Source organism: Rhopalosiphum maidis, chromosome 1 (assembly GCF_003676215.2).
Source record: "Rhopalosiphum maidis isolate BTI-1 chromosome 1, ASM367621v3, whole genome shotgun sequence".
Taxonomy (NCBI): domain Eukaryota; kingdom Metazoa; phylum Arthropoda; class Insecta; order Hemiptera; family Aphididae; genus Rhopalosiphum; species Rhopalosiphum maidis.
In genome coordinates, this window is record NC_040877.1 from 52,544,210 (window position 1) to 52,569,325 (window position 25,116).

Consider the following 25,116-nt stretch of genomic DNA (forward strand, 5'->3'; position numbering starts at 1 on the left):
TATAAGGTTTGTATATAGTAATAATAAAATAGAAGTTTTGGGCTACGGTATTTCCGCGCTGTGGCAGTGAAAAGGGTCGTCCTTCTCTCGCATCAAACATAATACTCCCTATATATATATGCACTTTGTACATATAGGGGAGTAGCTCTCGGCTTTTAATCAATCATCGTCAAATGGCGCGTTGGTCCTAACTACCACCACCGTCGATTTAGCAACATCTGACTTCCGCCTTTAAAGGTTCTTTCACACTGTATGTGTTTACCTTATACTCCTCCGCGCGAGTGTAATATAACAACAAACCTTCGGTGCGAATAATTAACTCTCACGTGATTTTCGTCGTATATATAATACTATATATGTATACGCATATATTATTATGCGTATCATAATATACACACGCGCGCCTTAGAAAAAAATAATATTATAATATAATATAGAAGCGCTCGTTCTCGTCGTATATAATAATCGGTTGTGACTCGTGATGTCCTATCAATCACAGCGGTTATTGATATCGATAAAATAACAACAACAATAATAGTAATGATAATAGAACAATGGTCGGCGGCAGCAAGTCCATTTGTTACAATAATATTATATATATATAAATATATAAATATATATATATATAATATATTATACCTTCGTCGATTTTATCTACCGGTATACACACGACGGGATACGTAAAAAGCCGCTCTATTACAATACAGTATATTATGTATAGCGGATATGGTATATATGAAAATATATATATGTGTGTGTGTTTGTGTATATATATTATAATATATTATACGTACCTCTGTAATATTAAAAATTAAAATTTAATAATTCCTCAATGATCAACCGTGCAGTATACACGCGTGCGAGATGACAAAGAATTACATTTAATACTAAAAAATAATATTATTGTTATTATTATTATATCACTGTATATTATAATGCAAGTGTATATATGTAATACAGTAGCTATTTTTTTCTTTGTTTTTTTGTTATATTATTTCGTTTGTCGAATTCCATTTTGATTTTAAATGTACCGAAGAGAGCTTTCATAGTCCGACAAACTGCCACGGCGGAAGTCTGTCACCTCTTTACCACGAACGGTGCGAAGGGAACAGGATGGGTTGTTAATGGAAACCAACAGACCGGAAATATCTAAGGAAATGGAAACGTGAAACTCAATAAACAGCCTGTAAATCGGGTGAGGAAATAAAAAAACCAATGTGAGAGATGGCAATTTTTTTTTTATTTATTTATCGCCCGAGGACCCCAAAGGTCTCTTGCAAAACGAATTACCTTCAAAAACATATTAATTTTTTTAAACTAATCGTTAAAGTCCTAGCATTTTTTCCATGCTACGATTTTGATTTCCCTCGAGGATTTTTTTGACCATGGGTCATTTGAGGTTTCTCGAAAAAATACTAATAATAATAAAATGTACAATTATTATTATTATTAAAAAAAAAGATGATGACTTTGATATGGAAAAAACTTAATTGGTTCAGACTGTTATTAGTATTCCTGTTTAGGTATGTCGAGGTTGTTGATAAATAAAAAAAGATTAATGGTAAAAATATTTTAATGTACCTAGTGGTAGAACCTACGCGTTTTTTTTTTTTTTTTGTATTTTAGGGTGGTTGGAATCCGGAACTACAGGTCCGTTAACCCTCTGTATTAATTTTATTCACGGCCGGAACCAATACCATTAATTTTATTTTATACTTAAATCCGGTATAGAAATGTATATCATCTATACCTACTACTTATAATAAAAGCCTTTTAAAAAAAAAAATTAAGAAAGTGTTGCATTTGTAAAACTTAAGAGGAGACTGAAGACTATTGAAAAATAAATTATAATCTGTTTATCAGGTTTATCGATACCTATTATGCATTTTATCTAGGTTTCTGCAGTATATGGTTTAGCTGCTATGTATAATTTTTATTTACAAAAAAATAAACAGAAACTGTTAAATACAATTTGTGAATCTTAACTTGCATATACCTAATATTAAACTACTTAAAATTCCATTACATTATTATTAAAACATAAACTAAAATTTTATTAAATTTAGAAATAGGTACAATATATTATATCTTTTCAATAATATAAAATTACAAACAAATGTTCAAATTTTTATTATTTAAAACGATGCAATACTAATTTTGATAAATGATGGTTCTTCAAACGAGTTCTCTAAAAATGTTTCTATAAAAAACAATTTTAGATAATATATTAAAATATAATTCTTGTAGTTGTTAAGGTATCTATTTGAATTGTATTATGACGTTTGACTCTTGTTTAAATTATATAATGACACCATAACAATAAATTCTATAAAACACGTTATTATATGGTATGCAAATAAATACAATTTAAATTAAATTTATTGGGATAATCCTTGAGTTATACGCAGTTTTATAAAATATAATAAGCAAAAGTAACGTTATCTCTAACATGTCTGTATATTAATATATTATACTTAATTTAATTTTAACAGTAAATACTCTAGAAATTATACTATTTCGATTATATATTATTGGACGTATCTTGCCGTACTGCAATTTCATTATAACTTAAAAGTAATTATAGTTATAGTAAAATTTTATACATCTTTTTAAAATTGGACATTATTTTAAAAATATTATTTATGACGAAATAATAAGTATTAACTTAACATCTTTAGTTAATTTGTATTCAATAAAAATAACTTTTTTAGTATTTTATGTATATATTATATAATTTTTTAATCATTTTAGTAGATCGCGTACGTTACAGCTATAATAATTATTTGACATTTGTAGTTTATTAGTTTATATAACTAAATGAAAAAAACAATGTTTTTGTATAATAACAATAATAGTCGCATATGTCATAATATTTACTTATCACTGATAAGTAATTATACCTATTAAAATAAGAAAATTATTTTGTTCTTAGTTGTGTTTTATAATATTCTAATTTGATAACTCTAATACTATAATAGATATAAATTAATTCATTCAATGCATTAAACGATGAGTGGGGGACAATCATTGGATCGCTCCACATGACCTGCAAGGTTGCAGGCTTTTTATTTTACTTCTATCCCAAACGACAGAATCTCATAATCTTTATGGTAGTTTTATTTTATCGCATTAAACTAAATACCCAATAAAAAAAGATGATTGTTTGTTTAAAATTGATACTATACTGATAGCTGTAACTTTAAGAATGTATAATTTTCTCATTATATATGTGAGTTATTTTAAATAACCTACTATTACATAAAAATAACGAGGAAAATAGTATAAACGTCTCCCATTTAAATTTAATGAGTAGAACGATCGTTTATTATAATATACAGTAAAGAACACGAAGATTTTGTGTGCCTATTATACACGCACATTGTACAATAAACATCTCAATATATTAATATATACTATATATACACAGAATACGATTCACTGATTCACTTCACCAAGTATGATTATCTCAAATTTATTTAAAAATATTGCCATAAGGCTTATAGTATATATAAACTTTCTAAAAATTTTAATAAATACATATGTAGATATTATTAAAGGATAAAAGTGGGTAAGCATGTTCGGTGAATTTTCGTGTATATTTAAGTACTAGATTCGTTCTTATGCCGAAGATATTTCATATGATGCGATTGCCTATTGTTTGCACGTGTAACAAGCCGGATGATATATCAAAAAAACTTTAATCGTCAATTAGGTAAGAACATAATATATAATTATGTACCCCGATGGACAATTTTCTGAACTCTATTAGTGAGCGTTACTTGTTATGTATATAATTTACTATTATGTGCTATGTGCTGCAGTATAATATAATATTTGTATACTTACTGTCAAATAAATTACAAAAGAAACTGTATCGCAAGTAAATATTGAAGAGTTCAGTCTTACTATACGTGATTATATAATCTATGGATAGTACTTTAAATAGTGGCGACTATATATCAATGTGAAAATTGAAATCTTTGTCACGCATGTTTTCAGAAACTATTCATCCAATTATCTTTATTTTTTTAAAACATGAAAGAGTACACGGCATAGTAAGTTTAAAGCCTACTTCTGTTTCTATAAGTTGATGAAGACGAGTTTATAATTTTTCAAATAATCGACAAATACGCACATAAAGATATTTTTTTTTTCATTCGTGTTATCAGTTATTATTGATTATTAGAAATTAGTATTTTAGTGAATAGTTGAAGTATGACAGTAAAAAATGTTTTGATCGTTTTTGGTTTACATTTGAAACTTGAGTCGTTGGTTTATGGTTGATGATGAAAAAAAATCAAATTTGAGTCGTTCAACAAAAAAATAAATAATTTAAAAAATGCTACTGTTAAATGGTCATAAAAAATCAACGGAACAGCTACGCAAATTGATATGTTGGAAATATCATCAACACACCAAATGAGAAACCTTAAATATTATTTATCTACACGCGCTACGCTAAATATTAGTATTAGGTAATCAAATTAAACACGGATGTATTTTGTATGAGTAACGAAGTGTGCGGAGACAGCTTGTATATTAATATATATATATTATATACATATGCGATTGACCGAATATATTTTGATCTTCGCCTATTAGCTATATCTAAGATAGCGTTTTGTCCACGAGTGATTAAACAATATAATATGTATCATTTAATGTACCTATGCATTTGCGACTAACAATAATTTATTTTTTTCCGTAACTGCACACGCATAACAATATATCATATAGTAGCCGTACACTCGTACTCTGCAGATAGATATTGTATAAAATTATTATTATTTCGCGAATAACGTCGCAGGCTTATTTGACGGAATTGATTGAGAAATTAATCACGTATGTAGAGGTACCTATACGCACCGATGATCCGGTCTGACGCAAAAACCTGCCCTCCGAGTACTATATATAGGTACCTCTACATGGCTTTATACTGTATACATACTATATACAGTATTATATATTATGTAGTACGCGTTGGTCTCGTTCGTCTGTTTTTTCGATCCGCTTTCGTTCCTTGAGATGTATATATATATTTATACGCCATACCTATATTATAAATTCAAATCGATTCCGCGTAATCCACCGCCGCCGTTGGTATTGCTGCTACTGATTGTCATCGTCGCACTTAAACTTTTATATATATAATATGATTTTATACTCTGCTGCCGTTCGCATAAGGACCACGACCCGTTTAAGGGCAGGTTTGTCGCGCCGCGATGACCCATTACGCGCTCACGATTTTAATTGTAGCCGTTAGTAAATTAAATATAACATTATACACGTATTATATTATACATTCGAAGTATTTACACGCATACGCATTTCCCGTGCAGCAAACGACAGTGTACCTATACCTAAATGTTCTAACTGCGTGGTCTTTACAGGACCACTTCTTCAATCGTTCTAAAATAAAATATAAACTAAAAATACTTATTATAATGCGGGGGCGGATGACGTGTATGTGGTGTTATTTTTTAAACATATTTTTTTATTTCCGTTCGTTTTCCACACAGTGTAGTTCCAGGGATATAGTTTTTAAAAAAAATGTCCTCGCGGGCCTAGTCTGTAAAATGTGCGAACAGATTTTTTTTTAAATGTTAACCAAATTTACCGAATGCCGCCGACTGCCGACGGTAGCTCGTAGAGCAACATAATACGTCGAGTTTTTCGAAATTCTCGGTCAGTGTCGACGGCGGGGCTACGAGAACGAGTGTACGGAAACGAAAATTCAATTTGTTCGTCCGGTTCATGCAACACAATGAGACGCAAAATTGCAGCGCGCAATCATCGCGACCATTGACGAGCACCGGCAACAGAAAATACGAGAATTCCGAAAATCTAATTACACGAAAGGTCGCGGTGCGCGGGCTCTGCCGAGATATAATATAATAATACTGTTATTGTCGCAGAACACAAGCGTATTATCGTTTGGCATTATTCGTCGACCTTTTAATATACTCGTAGACTAGCCGCGCCAAATTACCAACATTCTGCAACGTAAGCGTCGTGGACCGATGTATAGGCCGCGATTGAACACTGAACGAGTGACCGATGTATACGCACGCAGTTAAATAATAAATATATTTTTTATGTTAAATTAAAAGAGGCGTTTTCATTGATTTCAATTTCTAGTTTCCACTTTCTTAAGATTGACATGTACATTTAGTGTGTAAGGACTTTCAAAAATATTAATCTGTGATCCATAATGGCCTGGTCCGTTATTTATTTTTTTTTTTCATTTTAGTCGACATCGTCGCGGTGATACCTACGTGAGCCGGGCGCTAGATTTTCGCGCGTATTTTATTTCCGCCGTCCGAATTTATATTATCGTCCACCACCCACCCCACTCTACAAACTTGTTCTCGATTTAAACATCGTTAATATTAATGGGCACGATAATATTACGTCGAGAAACGGCTGTCGAGTCTCGGGCGCCGCGTGCGCGCGTGCGTGCGTGCATCAGCGTCTGGCCGGGTACATGTTGTTTTTGTTACGATATTATATTATTATATGTGTGTTATTGTGTACATGTATTCAAACATACACACACACACACATGTGTATAATAATATTATGTGGACCCCGATGTGTGTGTGTGTGTGTATATATATATATATATATTATTACGACGACGTCCGCGGCGCTGCAGTGTGTGCATGTAAATATATTCGGCCGGTATCCCGCATGGGCACACATCGTTAAAAATGAAAAATTGCCCGTGACCCGAACTGCTGTCTGGCCGTCGGTATCGTATGTTTTGTGTTCGTTTCTAAATTGGTAAAAAAATATACATAATGTGTGTGTGTGTGTGTGCTTGTGTGTTACCGTCGTATATAAAGGTAAAACTGAGATTCGAGTGTATATATTATATTATATAGTGTATGTGAGTATAATATAATAAAACATATAGTTTATAGACGACGATTACTGTGACCGTATGTATGTAAGTGTGTGTGTGTGTATTTGTGAGCAACTATGTTTTATTTTATTATTTTTTTTCTCTCTTCTTAAACCCTTCGATAAATTTTGAGGAAAGGATAATATTGTTAATACAAAGAAAACCTGATGTAACGTTACTATTTTACCTTTTTTTTCTTCTCCTTGTCCCTTATCTGTCTAGTGTGTCGCGCGCTCGACGACGCCCTCGCACACGTCTAATTCAATTATCGTGATTTTTTCCCCTTTCCTCGGACAGTTTTTAACAATAGACCACAAAGTGTATTTATGTTATTGAATTTCTCTCTTTTTTTCCCCTCGACTCTTTCTTCCCCTCCTTTCGACCATCGTTTCTTTTCTATATCCCAATGTTGGCCACCAGAGCACTTACCCCATTTTCATGAGAATATAAGTACTCGACGTCGTTGGAGGCGGCGCGCAGCTGAACAAATAGTCATCACACGCACTACACTCCGTGCGCTGCACTCGTCGGCATCGTGTGCACACATCATCATATTATAAATAATATCATTTAGTACTTTGAAAAGAGTTTTTGGGGGCGGCTCGGAAATCGACGTTAAACACGTATTGTAAATTTCGGAACTGCGTGACGAATATGACAAAAAGCATATTTAAACAACGATGGGAATTCGAGGCATGTGTCGCGAGCGAATGGCGCTACTGCACTCTGAACGTATATAATATATGATTTATAAAGAGCTCAGGAATCATGCTTTCCCAGTTTTCTTAATCTTGTGATGGGTTTATATATTCATTGAAAAATAACGAAATCGTTTTTATTTTATATTAATATCCAATGATAGAACAATAATAATATAATATAATATAATCTTCGTATTTTAATTTCATATCCGTCGCGGCTGACCAAAATTATAATGTATAATGTTTAGACCTAACCACGGTTCAGATGTGATAAAATTATCGAGTATAAAACTGTGAATCGTGAATGATTTATGTATACAATATTTTTAATCAAATGTATCTCATTCTACGTTTTATATTTTATGATGGATTTCACTTGAAATTATAAGCAAATAACTTGCGTGTAATTTTGAACCATGTTTATTGTTACGGTCGGGTATATCATTATTTGTTTACTTTTTCTTCGAAGGGAGTCTGTTATTAACGGTCAGCGGGGCCAGTCGTCGCTAAAATGTTTCCGAGTTGAGTGCATTATTTAAACACGCAGCGACGAAGACAATACGCGCACGAAAGGGTGAAAAAAGGATTCGTCATGTCCGTGTATACCTACCTACCGCGCGCGCGCCGTCCGTCAAAATAAATAATTGTTTACTATTCCTGCAGGGGTGTTCTGAAAATATTATTAAAGCGTATAGCGTTTTAAACAGTGAGTACTTCAGAAAAATATCGAACAGTTCCATGTACATTGAACGGCACTATAGAAAAATAACGCGCTCGCTATCCACGTAACGAATAATAATTATTATTTATTGTAATTGTTCTGGGCTAGACATGTGTAGGTACTAGCACGAATATCTGTAACCTCGGCAACAGTTCTAGGTTTCTCATTTTCTACCCGCTTAAGTCAGTTATTATACTTACTATAGATATGTTGATATATAATATATACCGCACAATTATATTGTGATTTTTATAGTTTAGATTGTGAATTCGTTTTATTAAATCATCATAAGCAATCATCACGACCTGCTTTAACCTATGCGTTTAATTTAATCCATATAGTTTATAGTATATATAGTAAAATACTGTATTATACAAACAAAGTTTTTACGCGTTTAGTACGGATTGATTAATCATGAAAACGACCGTTGAATTAATTAGATTAATTTAAATATAATGTGCATAATAATGCATAATTTATAATATTATTATGTTTGTATGTTCTATATTATAATATCCGTGACTGTCTTTCAACACATCGAATTTGCAAGCGTGGCGATACATAATTTACGGTAGATAATAGATAAATTATATTAATATTATTCGTATATCGACATCTGGTGTGTGGGTTTCTGTGCGCAAACCACAGATATAAATATCAGTGTATCCGCCTGACAAATAATTGCGTAAATGTAACTTATATATTATTCAAAAATTCAGTGTCAAAGACGATGATTACTTTCCTTATTCGTTATAAGCATTAACTGCTGCTGTAGTAATATTATACTGTACGATATACAATCCCTAAAAACTTTAAGGGAGGAGTTAAAAAAATAATCAATATTTTTATACCTATATATACATCACACTCTTACATATCTATATTATTTCATATTATATACTACAGAGAGTGGCTCCAAATTCAGTCTTGTTTTTCTTTGGAAGCTGACAAACTTTATCGAAAGGGTGACGACACTAGTGAAAGTTGCTCGCGCGTCATCGAATCCATTATATGTATAGCAACCGCGTGTTATACAATATACCCACTCGTGCGTATTTCCAAACAAAAATCAAATCGAAAAATAATATTTAAACTGCAAAAGTTAAATACCAATTTTAAGTTGTTCAAATATCGTTGTCGTGCAGTCGAATACAAAACATTATGAGCGGTTTTAAGTAGTTTTGGCTTTCCGAAATTCTCATATATGTAAATATTACGTCATATATTATATATCTATTATCTATATTATAATCCAATGTATATATAAATTTTGAATTTAAAAGAATTAAGTGCTCTTGTGTTATTAAAAAAATATTAAACGGGAACTGTATATAGGGGAAAAACATTATGTAGCTTTTAAATTTCACTAAAACCTAATTTGGGAGGACTAAAAGCTGAATACCCCTGCAGAAGGATTACAATGGCATTAAATTTGGTTGTTCTGGGGGGGTGAATGAAATATTAAAGGATCACGTCATGTAACTCAATTTAATGCACAGGTGGTCCAAGCGGGATATACGTTTTGACAAATACGTTTCTGCGCGGTACCTAATTATCCATTTAATGGTAAGTGTATTCTGAACAGCGATGGTAGCTGGCAGGACCGCACAAGTATCTTAAATTGGCTAAATCATATAATAATATAATTAATTTTATTTCGCACTGTAGAAACACATTTTTAGTATCATTATTATACACAATATATAAGTATTTACCGTACACCTATTCATAAATACTCGTATGTGTAAAGTCGTGTAATGGTTACTCCAAAATCATGATTATTATGTATTTTACATTATAAAAACTAAATCATGGCCCAGTTTATAATATAAACATTAAAATGAAGAACTAATTTTTTTTTCAACGACCACACTTTCGCTATTTGTTCAATAATTTTTTTCTCTATCCATATAATTATACGCCAGATTTAAAACACGTAGGTTTTATCTCGTAAATTGATACTATTTTAACACGATCGTGTACTATTTATCGGTATATAACAAGATCTTTAACCGTCTTAATTTTTGCTGTGAGGGCGATGAGGTGTAATTATTAAGTGGACGTGCACGTGTTGCGCCGTTAGTGGAATGACGCGGAGGGGTGTGGCGGACTACTATATATTATTTATTATTCTAGTTAAATAGTGTTGACGGATGGTATAGGTATTTTACATTTTTACTGTAATATTGTATTACAATAATCCACTTTTTTCATTTCTATTACAGAAATTAATATTTACATACATATTCATCGTTACACGACGTTATAACATATTATATACTACTTAAATGATTTACGGCTATAGAGATAACAATTATGTCCACCTATCACAATTTGTTGATATTAAGAGCTCCACGGTGTGCCCATCATTACTTTTTTTTTAATACACAACGTGGAGGCCCTACTACATAAATCTTGCAAGTGTTGGTTTATCTCTCCGCTCTATGTTTATTTTCAATTTAAACTATCTCGTGTGTTACACGGTCGCGTTCGTATACACGCGATTATACCGAAACCCGTCTACTAACTCATCCAATCATCCAATAGATTACGTATTAATAGTATAACATTAATATATAATATATACACAGAGGTATATATATATATACGTATTATTTATTTTTTTCACTTTAAAAAGATAGTCCTCCCCAAGGCCTCCCCTATAATTTATATTTTTATGTTTGATATCCTTGTCGTGGACTGTATATAGCTACTACTGACTAAAAATAATTACACTGTATTATACACATTATAAGTATTCTCAAATGGATATCACGCGTATAATACGAAACGTTAGGTATATTTTAGTTTTTTTCTTCAATTTCACGGTTGTTACAAAACGTGAAGCCTTGTTAAACTCACTTGTTAGTTACAATATATAAGTACATACCTACTACCTACATACAACATCGCAGTGGTCGGCAATTAATATAATATAATATAATATATATATGTATATCAGGCATGTGCACAAAAATAAATTTCGAAGGGGGTTTACAAAATTTAGCAATACAAATTATGCCGCACCATAATAAATCAATTTTTTTTCTCATTAATCGAAAATATTTCGGAGGGGGGAGTTGACCCCCCTCCTGTATACGTGCCTGATGTATATATAAATATGTAATATACTTACATTGCACAATATACATAATATGTTATTGATGATGCTTCAAAATAACGATAATATACTGTATAAGTATTATTCAGTATTATTATCATCACGGTTATCGATAAAAATCGATTTGTCGTAAAAGCCGTTATTTTATATGCGTCCCCTCCAAATGCAGTGCTTGTAAGTTATTATAATATTTTTTAAGAGAGAAATTTATACGAAGAAAATGCAAACTTAAGAGTCTGTGCACCGAGGTAATAACATCTGGTGCTGCAAGTTTATTTTTATTTTTGGTTTCCAACAATTTTGTTTTTTTAAAAAAAGAAAAAGTTAGTTACTATAGTTCAATCGAGTTATTGTTTTATATATTCGACTTCAATATTATCTCTTGGATTTTGAAATTAAAAGTTTATTGTCATAGAATAATAACAAATAATAATAAGTCATCATCAGAGATAAATTTCAATTTCAAGATTAGCAATATGTTCTAAATAACAGAAATGTAATTTTTATAACGTTACGGTTTTCAGAATATACCTATAAAAAAAACTACAGCCAAGATAATAACTGAGTTGCACGGTTTCAATTTTATACAGAAAATTCAATTGATAGAAATGTACACAGGAACTCAAAACGAGTAAACTGAATTTAGAATGCCTGCGACCATATTATAAAATAATTCTGTATATTCGATAAAAATCGTTCAACATAAAATATTCCACGATCGATTTTAATAACTGTAATAATAATGTAAAACAACATAGATATATAATATAATATTATATTTTTCGAAAATTCGAAATTACGAATAACTAAAAACAGATACAAGCCACACACCGGCGCGGTGTTCTGGTTAAAAAAGACATTATATTTTACAGCAAGGTATATAATAATATTGTATTAAAAATCGGATAAACCCGTTTTGCGGCGGTTAACATTCTGTACACTATAGGTAATATACGAAATATAAATTACTCTTATCTAATCGCACGATATTGCACCGTTGTTGTCGACGGGCTCGTGACATATTACTGGATATTAGTATTATTATAATATACACTGCACGTGTGCGCCCAGTATAGGTTATATTGTTGCACTTTCGCTGTACTTTGTACACCCTCTAGCACGGGTCCTGCGTATGTATCCCCTATATAGTTAGCCGCACGTGGAAGGTCGAGGGAGCATTGTCGTACTGGAGAGATATCTCGTTTCTGGGGATATTAACACGTTATATGCACATAATAATATCTCGTGTTGCATACATTATATATAAATATACGTTTACGTATAAAGGTATATCATATGTATCGTTGCGTATATATTATTATGGTGTGTGTGATAAGCATCTGTCCGAGACAAATATTTTACAGATTTCGTCCTCAATATATATATATATATATTTAGGCATATACGTGCTCGTTTATTGGGATTATCCTCGAACAAAATATTTATTATGGTGCGAACCTAGATAGACAGCGAGTGAACCTTAAAACCTATATATATATATATATATATATATATATATATATATATATATATATACAACAACGTGTATACGGAAGAGGGGGTAGTTTTTTTCTTTGAAAAGGGATGTAAACGTGTGGCGATGCCAACCGTTTGATAATGTCAATCATATATATATATATACAGATTACAGACACACGTACACACCCGGCCTTCGGGATTTGAGTGAGTGAGTTGCACACTGTGTGCGGCGATGGTGACACATCATCGTCGTCCATGTCGTTGGCAGGAGGCGTCCTATCGGCGGAGACCGGGCTCTACACCCAGACCCTTCACGGAGGACAAGCAGAATGTGTGTGTGTGTGTGTTGTAAATATAAATATTGTCACTTTACAAACACAATGAATTTCAAATCTAAATGAGAATTAAAAAAAAACGTTTAAAGATGCGTTATCAACAACTCGGTGTTTTATTTTTTTGCTTGTATTCATGCATTCGTTATTTATATACAAAATTATAGTGTGAGAAGAATTTCGAATCAAACATAAAATGAGTATTGTGGTTAATATTTCAATACTAACTATATAATCCCTAAACCTATTCTTCCTTCTACCGTATATGTAGACACTAGCACACGCAATATTATATATTTTAATAATGAACATAATATATAATTCATATCATAATATTTTTAGCTAACATGGGTAATAGCCCAGAGCCCTTAATGTAGGGCGATTGTAAACTCCGTCAGAATACCGGTTAAGATATTATTATAAATAATAATAATATAATATTTATCTATGAATTTTTATTTGATTGTATAATTGATACAAAAGAAATACTGGTACTCACTGAGAATTTTTGTGTAAGCATTAAGTATTATAATTGTGTACGTTACAAATATGCCTATAATCGTATGCTTAAAATACATAGATATAATGCATAAAATAAGCCGTTTATTAAATTTTTTTAAATATTTGTAAAAGAAAATTAAATTAGTCCTACATCATAAGATTCACTATTTTTGTTCCTAGAGACACATATTGATTACGTCCCAAGAGTTCCTTGTATGGATTATATGAAATGCTTGTAATAAAATGTATTGATGATTCTCCTCTTGCTGTTGTATTATTAATAGTTAATACTATTACTGCTGCTACTTCTATAATAGTACTACTATTAGTCTACTGGTCTAATGCACGTCTGCGCGTTAATGTCACACTTATGATCATATATCTAAATCTAATATATCAGTATATGCATATATAATGTATATGATACGTGCATCACTGTAGTATTTATGGACAGTGAGATAAATTCGATTGACAATATTATACACGATATGTTTATTTATTTATATCGGAAAAAAAATCGATTTATTTTCCGATCATCGCACGAAATTTTTGAACCACGCGCACGTTTGATATTAATCCCACGGGAAAATGCTGTTTTTTATTTTGTATTTTTTTTAAATTTGTCCCCGTGGCTAAATCTAACATCGCGCTTCGTTACATTTTTTTTTTTTTGATTTTATTTCGTTTATAGTTGCAATTTTGCATTTTTACAAACACCAAGATTTATAATATTTAGCAAAATGAACAAAATATACTTTAAAAAAAATGTTTGTTAACAAATCATTCATTTACAAGTAGTCCTGTACACACAATTTAATGATATTGTTTTATTATGATTATTATTATTATTTTTGTTTGCTATTCTTATGAAAATATTGAGATTTTATTTCAAGTTTTTATATTACCATTTATTTAAATTTTAAACACTACTATTATTCAGTTATAGTCAGTGGCGTATTTATGTTATAATACTTATTAAACTTTTTATTTTCATTCTCTATCTACACACATTAGCTAGGATTTCAGAAATGAACAAATATGGATACTTAAAAATATAATAAATGTTATTTTTATAATATTACATTAATTATATTACACTTGAGAGTATATTACTTTTTAATCAATTATCATATAACATCTTATTACACGAATTAATTTAATAAATATAATATTAAACATCCTCAATTTTTTATACAAAGTTTTTTAATTAAAACCTCTTTAGGAATAAAAAAAATATTTAAACATAATATGGTCGGTACTATTGTTAAAAAAAATACCTTTTTGTCAAAAAATATTTTTTTTTTAGAAATGTTTACTCAACTCAAAGGTTTATTATCATTTATCGTGTATTATAAGCTGTGCAGGTCACTCGAGAACAATTGAAATTTTCATTCACCTAGACCGCTGAGTAAAACTGCCAAACGCAGAATTTTAAATCAGAATAAAGGACTACATGCGTATAAAGGTCACATAATTTACGGTCCAGTAACTTTACCTTAAAGCTATATATATGAAAGAAAGTGCTTTAGAATTAATAACTTGAAAGTAAACCAGTAAAACATTTCGAAGGGCTTTTTTTTTTTGCAACCCTTGTAAAATAATATGATTTGTTTAAATAATATAAATATGAATAAAAAAAATGAGAAAGTGATATCGTTAAATGTACAAGAAATAACTTATTTTTAATTAATTAATTTTTTAATAGAAATAAGCTATGTTAATAATTTAATTTAAACTTAGACATTATGGTATAAATGTATTTTTATAATATTTAATACAATTATATATAAAGTATAAATACAATATTAATATGGTGAATATAATGGAGATGACATAAGATAGAAAACGATGCATCTGTTTAGCATGAGGCTGTTGATGGATACTGTATAGTTAGGATAAAGTTTATTATAATGATAAATAATGTATATATTATATAAGTATTATATAGATCCCTAGCTATACATCGACCGGCAGTTCCTTTGAGGTGTCGGTTGAATTAACCAAGATTTATTTAGCAACGGTTTCGGTGATACGAGGATTTTTGTGATTAAGTCAAACTCTTTGAAGGTTTTTCTTTTGAATTGATAAAATAAGTTCGTTGAATGTTGGAATGCAAGGGTCTTTATCGAATGATTGGTTAGTGACTCGTATGAGAGTCCAGCGAGCCATTCCAATAGGTTGTGGACACGTATTACACGGAGTATTTAGAGATTGATATATATTTCGATTAAGATTTTTATCAAAGGCTGGTTACAAAAAAACCTTGATTAGTTTGGATTAAAATTTTACAAAATAGGACTCCTAAAATTTCTATAAATGGAGGCAAGTTGCATAACCCCGAACCACAATATAAAAGCCATAATTGACAGATACGCCCTTACAGAAGTATTTCTATCCGAAACTAATATGAATATTAATTTATTTATTGTTCTGAATCTATTACTTTCAAATATTCTACATCGTTTTATAATATTAATATGATACATCGACATTCGACAATGGGCATAATAGTACGGCTATATATAATATATTGTATACTGTTCGAAAAAGTTAACAATACGATATAATATTATTAATTATAATGACATAATAGTAAGCGTGAACATCATAATATTACATTATCAATAATAGTTCGGCGTGTCAATCTATAACACATTTACACGTTTAAGTCCCGTGTCACTTTATTATACGTCACTCGTTATTCATTTTTATTATTATTATTATTATTATTATATTTTCTACGTTCTATTTCGAAACTACAAAAGTAAATCGTTACAATCTCACCACCATCTAAATTTTTTCCAACACGTTCCTATCTACTACGATTTGGGTGCGATCTATAAGGGCCCGTGAAACGCATTGTCCTCGTTTTATTCATGGGAACACATCCGATTAAAAACACAACAGTACAAAACACACACACACACACACACACGAAAATACGGTATACACAAAAATACACAATAATTCTAATACTTACTATATTATAAGTCTTATGTAGCAGTATATTATATTTGTATGTACGCATTGCAGCCCGTATTGTTGTTAACTCTTCGTGTCCATCACCGTATATTATGTTGTTATTATTATTTCACTAAATAACAACGCTGCGTGTAGTCGTTTCGAAAGAGTATTTGTGCTATACGCACATCGACTTTTGTCCCGTTGACAGATGTCCAATAAAATACTGCAGATGGAGTGGATAGGTATAGTACTGGCTGTGGCACCTGGTTGCTTAAGGGCACGTCAATATTATAGACTGGTACCATCCATTATTGTTATACGCGCGCGCTAGGACGTGGCTCCGCTTTTGTGGTGTTGGGTTTTTTTTAAAAATAATTCTTTTAAACGGTATACAATAAACTTATACATATGACCCATATAAGTCAGGTACCTACTAAACAGTATTACTTACTGATATATTATTTATAGTGGTACACTTTATTATAGTGTACTTCGCCAGTACCTACCTATCTGACATCTGTATTCTGTATAGCTGGTAACAATCTATTCTAAAAATACGTACGTATAATACGGTATATTGTATTATACTTAAACCGGAAATTCTAACGCCATTGTTTACCTTTTGGTTTAAAACTGAAATGGTTATAGTTTTCGTTTGTAATCCATTTTTACTTACAATGTTTTTCATATCCATCAAATATTTAACTTCATTATATAATTAATAATTTGGTATACGAGGGTTTAAACGCTATATAATGTGCAAAATTCGTGGTTTATAACTTGTTTGTTATCTTTCTACAAAAGAAAAATGTTCTAAAATTTAATTAAAATAATATTTTTAAAACAAATAAATTCCCAAACTATTCGCGGTCATTGACGAGTTATTGAAAAAAAGATAATATTTTAGTTTTATTACACCATTGTTTAAACTTTGGTGTACCTACATATATAAAATATATTTTTTGAAAACGGTGGATATGGGTATACACTGCAAAATATATTTAAACTTTTAAATTGATTTTTACGTGAAATTCCGATGTGATATTACTGATATTTCTCGTCAAGAAATAAACTCAAAGTTTTTATATATATAATAACGTCATACAATTATATTTGTATATTGCAAAAGGCAAAGTATTTCAATTAAAAATGTTTTTCAACTTTTCACTTTCTGAGCTTTCAAATACTTTGAACTAGGAAAAATGCACGATCTGTGTTAATTATAAACTGCAATTTGGTAACAAAAAAAATACAAAGTCTATACAACACGTATCGTGTTACATGTTTATTATAACACATACGATATATACATACGTATTTCTATATTGTGCGCATGCTGTATAGTATAGTGTAATTATTCACTGACTCGCTGTATAATATTATCATTTTTATCTCTGCGTTGTGCAGTACATATACACAACCTCTCGCATTCCCTAGTTGGTCCGCGAGGATCTACGGATGAGCATATTATTTTTTTCAACCTAAAATAAACCCAACTGCAATAAAATCGACTCTATCATCACACTATATAGTATACATATTGTATTGACTTAATATTATGGCTTTACATTTTTATTGCAATTGCAGTTAAATGTCATTGTAAGAAACACGATTTAATTTAACAATACATAAATAATTTATATTATATTGCAAACGTTTTTACATCTATCTAAATTCTATGGTGATTTTTTTTATTTTTACAGTTTTTCCGGACGAAGGAGAACCGGCACCAAACATCGAAGAATACAGTAGCATTTCCAATTACGACGACTATGACACTGAGACAAATTCTTCTACTGCTTATGAGTAATGAAATAATAACATTGTAAAGAAATTACATTTATTTTATTAATAATTAATTTTCATTTTATTTAGAACTGACAACACTGATGTCCTTTTACCAAAAGGGAACAAATCGAGTAATTATAAATTATATATTAATTTATTTATTTTTCACATTAAATTAATGATTTATTTGAAATAATTCACCTCTCGCATAGTTTTAAAGCGAGCTTCTCTACAAATATATTCTTGAAATTTAGAATTAATATTAAAAGCTTATTTTAAAATACGGTTTATAAATGCATGTTTAAACGTAAATATATTATAAAGTACAATTTGCATTTCCCCGAACGCATCATATACAACTTTTTAACTCAATATTGTTAAGTTCAATCGAATCAATAAATTTTATTAACTTCTAGAATTTTATAATACATTTTAATATATGCGTATAACATAAAATTATTCAATTTCTTCCATCTATTGTGTATTACAAACAGTATACGAGGAACGTGAGTAAATCACTAAAATTGTTAAAGCCTGCAGTATAATAAATAGCATCTGATGTATAAATAATATAATATATATAGTAACAATAAAAAATAACCTTTTTTTGTCATTTCAACCTTGATCATTGCTGACTGATGAGTATAATTATTTTTATCGTCTCTGTATTTGTATACGTCTCTATAATATACGAATATATAAATCTCTATACATGATATTATGTAAATTTATCTTTATTGTTACTAATAAATATATTCAAATAATATACTTCGTTAAAAATTTTCTGAAACATAAAAATATATTATAATAGTACCCGTATTTGGTGATGATACGATCTATACAATGCACGTTCCTACGCTATAACTGTAACCTTCACCGGATTAAGATAGTTTACGAAGAGTTTCTGATCAATTTTTGACGTTTTAATTAGTGTAGCTGGACCAGTAGGTATTTCGTTTTGTACTTGAATGTTACTATAACCAATAATTAAAGATCACGCAATTTAATTAACTCAAAAATAATTTTTAAATTAATCTCTGTAAAACCTCACTTAATGGAATATACAAAAATGCATATTATATTATATTACATATTTTTTTAATATAATAAAATCAAAGAAAAACTATTGAATTTTACTTTTATAATTTAAATTTTATAGCGCCTTTTTATAATCACAATAATAATAAATTATAATATTTGTAATAATACATGTATTTTATTTATTATATTATTATATAATTATATAAATTCATTAAATGTTTTTTTCACAATTTTTATACATACTATAAATAATACTACATTAATGACTAATGTTGTATCTGAAAATAATGTAACAATAAACAATAATATAAAAATGGCGAGTCGTCGAGACGACATGACACACCCATTTTTTTTTCAAGGAGTTTTATATAGGCAATTTCAATGAAAAATAATGATTACGATACCTACATTTTTTTATAAAGGTGAATGAATAAAAAATATAATGTTGCATTTATTTTTATTGGCAAAATACAAACATCTTTGCTTTTTAATGCATATACAATTATTATATTGTATCCCGTGTGAAAATTTGACACTTCGAATATTCGAGTACTTATACTTGTCTATATATACATTATTTTTGTAGTTATTTCCCTTATGAAATATTTTTTCTGTATATTTTTATATTTAAGAAACAATACCATTAATAGTACTTTTACACTACCTACTTATACGGTTGTTAAATAACCAAAATATTTAAAAATGTTGAATTATTGCATTTTTATTTTCTTTAAATATTTTCTTAAAATTGCCTATTAAATTGCTTACCTATTACCTATTCATTGTATAAACTCGTGGTACTAGTTAAACATGCTTGTCTTATAAGTCAAGACTTATTAATCATGCGTTTTCTATTATTTTTTCCATTTTTAAGATTTTAACTGATTTTAGTGTTTACAAGCCATTTTTAAATTTTTGTCCGTCCCAAACAGGCGTCATGCATTTCGTTCGGCAACTGAATAATATTACAAGAGACTCAGGCAAGTCAGTTAAGCTCAATTGCGAAGTAACCGGTGAGCCACCACCACTGAGGATCCAATGGTACATGAACGAGGTGCCTGTCGGAGGATCAGACGGTGTTGGGGGCGGTGGTGGCAGTGACGGCGGGAGTGGTGAGAAAAAATCTAAGCCCCGACTAACGGTCAAACGATTCCAGTCTAGGCATAAGAACGGACTCGGGTCTCGGCTACGGATCAACAAGCTGGAAGTGCACGACAAAGGATTTTTCACGTGCGAGGCCACAAACGGCATTGAAAAAATACAGTCCACCGCAATACTCATTGTCAAAGTCAACCGTTTCAGTGAGTTCCAAAATGTTGTATTAAATACTCTAGATATGTATATTCTTTTAATTATACAAGTAGAGGATGACAAAAATTCTAAAGAGGGGCCGGTAACACAATTTTTAAGTTGGATGATATAAATATTATGTATAATAACTATCTATAAAAATCAATTTTTATTTTAGTTAAGATGACATTTTAAATCATTTTGGGCGTGGATATACTGAGTATAGTGATTATGTAAATTTGTGTTTTATCTCTACTTATTTTATAAATATTGTATGCCTCACTAATTTTCGTAAACTTCAAAGCTCCCATTCGATGGAATTGCTCGCATTTCTCACGACACTCATGGAATAGTGCTATATATATTATACGAACATGCATATATAGGGAGAGGGAGATTTGTACTTTCAACCTTCTACTCCGCTTCTCTTCAAAAATAAAAGTTGTTAAATTAAAACATATAATTTACTTATTAATATTATTTTATAAAATCAATATAGATTATAATTTATAACATCCTACGATTTTATTTCTTATATATACGTGTTAAATAAAATATTGGTATATATTTCAGTTCACACAATTGCATTGATAAAGATTATAAAATCAACCAAATTTATTGATTTATAGTACTATTTTCAAGTATGTCTGCGGTTAGCCGTTATGTATATAAAATCAGACGAGTAGATCTGCGATAAATTATCTGGTCTAACAAGCGCGCATCATATGATAACTTAAAAGGATTATAAATAAGCATAACGTCGTATACCTATAATATATTCAGCCTTTCAGCTGTTTTTTTTTCTAGAATTGTTAAAGTATAATATTATAATAGTATAGTAAAATCGTTAATGATTTAAATAAATGTTAAACAATTGAATAATCGTAGAAAAGCTGATGATACCCTCTATAGCATCTTCCCAGTATAACCGTTTAGGAAAATATTATTCTGTTCTATTCCTTAGAAATTGTGCTAATTTTAAATTGAACGTTCAGTTTGAGTAGATGAAACTTTTTGGTACCCATTGCAGTTTATGCATAAATGAACATTGAACAACCATATCTCATATTGATATTTAATATTATGTTCTGTTATATTATTGCCACTATTTATAGTATATTCATGCCGCTTGGGCGTAGAGGCGTAGCCAGGATTTTTTTTTATAGGGAGGGGGGCTAAATACTTTTAACTCGAGTTATTTAAAATCAAAAATAACAAAAAAACAAATATATTGATAACATATTAACGTTGATTCGCCGTATTGCTCGTATTTACTATTTTAAATAACTAAAATTTGTAAGACAATTTCCATATTTACATTTAAATATTTCAAAACAATATAAAAATTACGGCCAATGGGAGAGGGCTATAGCCCCTTTAGCCCTTTCCCCCTGGCTACGCCACTGCTTGGGCGCATAATAATTATATTATTTATATTTTTATTATGTTTTGTACAACGTATGGAATCGTTTTTACAATACCTTTTACATGTACAAATAATGCAACGTACCATTTTCTAAACTCGAGTAACTCAAAAGTTATGCTATGTATACATTTCGCAAAAGCATAGTTATACAATTATACCATACCGAATACCGATTAATGAATGAATTTAAGTTGTTATGCGGAATAATCACATGAGTGAACTTGCGCAAGAGTAGTATAGTTTTCGGAACTTTGGTCCGTGGAAACATTTACTATATAGTTGTTAGTTGTATTTACTCGAAAAATTACGTAATATATTATTTACAATTTATAACAACTACCTAGAAACCACAATAATATCTATATGTTCTATATAAAATAAAATAAATAAAAACGAACAAATAAAAAATAAGAAGTTAAAAATACATTTCTCACTGCAGCTATTCTAATGTATATAGCTTCATTTTTATTTTCTTGTAATTAAAATTTATATAATATTATGCAATACCAAGGTTCCCAACATTTTGTGACTCTGAGTCACTATGAATCGTGACCCTGTAAGATATCGCCTACTTCCAAGCTTCGTTTTTTAACAGTAAATGTATTTTAATTAATAATTATATATAATAATTAAGAGACTTCTGTAGTACCTATATGTATCGTATTGATATCAATACTAAACTAATATTATAAATTATTATAGTGACATTTTTAGACTTTTAGTTGTAGGTAAATATTTTATAGACAAAATACATTTTACCAAAGCAATAATAATAGTATTTAACTCTAGTTTTTCTTAAAAATTTTGAAAAATATGATGATTGCTTTGTATTTTAAATAATAACCTAACCTAACCTAACCTTTCACCTCTCAATTTTTTAAATTCAAGACACCCAAATCTGGAACTTCTGCAGAATATATGATGGAGTTAAATTCAAAACATTCATACATTTGTATTATTTTAATATTTTTAAGCTATTTTTGTAAAAAATATGTTGGAAAAATACCCCCTTAATAATATATATGAAAGATTGTAACGAAGCATTCAGTATAATTTCGACTGAGATAAATAACTACCCACTAACCGTAATCCTAAGTAAAGCCTGTGCCCTGTTGACTCATTTGTAGTTTTAAGGAATAATAAGGATTGCACACCTATAATCATGTGTCAGTTGGTTGTAGATTTAAACGATGGTATAATAACATTGTCGTTTTAACTGCTTCCCTATTATAGAATTTTGAAATTATGTATACTCTATATAAAACGATGTTATTTCGAAAACCCGTAATCACATTATAAAGAATATACGAGCTTAATAATATACGCATGATGCATTAATGGTTATACGATTTGCTTTATTATGTAATAGAAGATGTAGACGACGCAATCGTATAAAATTATCAACTAGGCCCTTGAAATATTTATTTAAAAATTGTATTTTACATAATCGTTTTCAATTTTACCTACCTATTCATAATCTGCTGACATACCTAATTTGTAACAAAAAAGAAATAACGATATCTCAGTAATCAGTACTGAGTATAATTTGCACCTATAGTAAAGTTGTAATTTTTGCACGGTGTTATCGGGCACATCAAAACAAGGCAAACTCGATAAACAAAAATTCAAGCTCAATGTTATAACTTATGTGTTTCTTAATTATTACCAATGCATTTTATTTTCTTAGTAAATTTCGGTTATTCGGTAACCCGACTCGACCGCGAATATAACTAATTATTATCTTCACTAATTGCAGATATGATCATTAATAGAAACACCTTATGCAAGCTGTGTCCATACACTTATACGTTCTAACATTACAGGGTTAAGGATGAAACTAGACCGCATCGAAATTATACACGTATAATATACATAAATAACTCTCCACCATAGGCAGTAATTAATGACTGAAATATTTATATATTTATGTGTTTTAATGTACCTATAATTTGGTATCATGTTAGAGGACTATGATATAGAGGAGAGTGCCGCATACCTTATTATATAACTGTAGTCTGCTGTGAAATCAATAAATTATAATATATTGGGTATTTATGAACTTAAGTGATAATTTCATACAACAATTTCGTTAATTTAATATAATATTAATCCTCTTTTCCAAATTTAACATATATCTTTTAGGTTGAGTACTTACGCCACTTATAAGTGTAATAGCTGATTAGGGTATAAGTGATAATAGTTTAGGCATATCTTAGCCTCGTGCAGCAATGTTTATAAATTATTTCTGGTTATACAAGCCCTCCATATTATTTAATATATTATATATTTGTTGAGATATTTTTAAAACGTATATAATAATATTGATTAATATTTAGTAGGAACATACATATTTTACGTATTATTGTGATTTGCGACTATGTATAAGTATTATCTATGTACGTAAATAAAATCCATTTTATTTTATAGGCCATGATGAATCCAGTATAGACATACCTCATTTTGGATTTTCAAACCAGTATCCGATAGTACTAGAAGGGTAAGTGATTTTATGATATCTATGTGATACTACCTATATTATCTAAGCTAACTATAGGTCTAATGGTCCAAATGATGACTCTTGTATCGTTGTATCTCATTAGAAAAGTAAATAGTTTTTCCACTTTGAGGAAAAACTAGTTGCATAATCAGAGGTTAAGGACTTAAGGTTTTTAACATGTATATAAATTTAAAAAGTGCTAAACAGTAGCAAATAAATAAATATCAATTACAATACGTATACTTATTATACTATATTATATACAATTATTAAACGGTTGCAGCTATATCATTATATTTTATAAAAGTAGTCGAATGTCGAATTTGATTTAGATTTGTATAAACAAACATG

The 25,116-nt window shown here is 29.7% G+C and overlaps 1 protein-coding gene across 2 annotated transcripts in view; it reads left to right on the top strand.

The window, feature by feature from the left end:
• Positions 1–25,116, top strand: part of LOC113560530 (tyrosine-protein kinase transmembrane receptor Ror-like) — a 68,085-nt gene that overhangs the window by 33,238 nt on the left and 9,731 nt on the right. For both annotated transcript variants that reach the window (XM_026966458.1, XM_026966457.1), the window contains exons 2-5: positions 18,427–18,529; positions 18,599–18,642; positions 20,485–20,853; positions 24,696–24,765. In XM_026966458.1, coding sequence (XP_026822259.1) covers positions 18,427–18,529; positions 18,599–18,642; positions 20,485–20,853; positions 24,696–24,765 — 586 coding nt within the window. The remainder of the gene's footprint in view (positions 1–18,426; positions 18,530–18,598; positions 18,643–20,484; positions 20,854–24,695; positions 24,766–25,116) is intronic.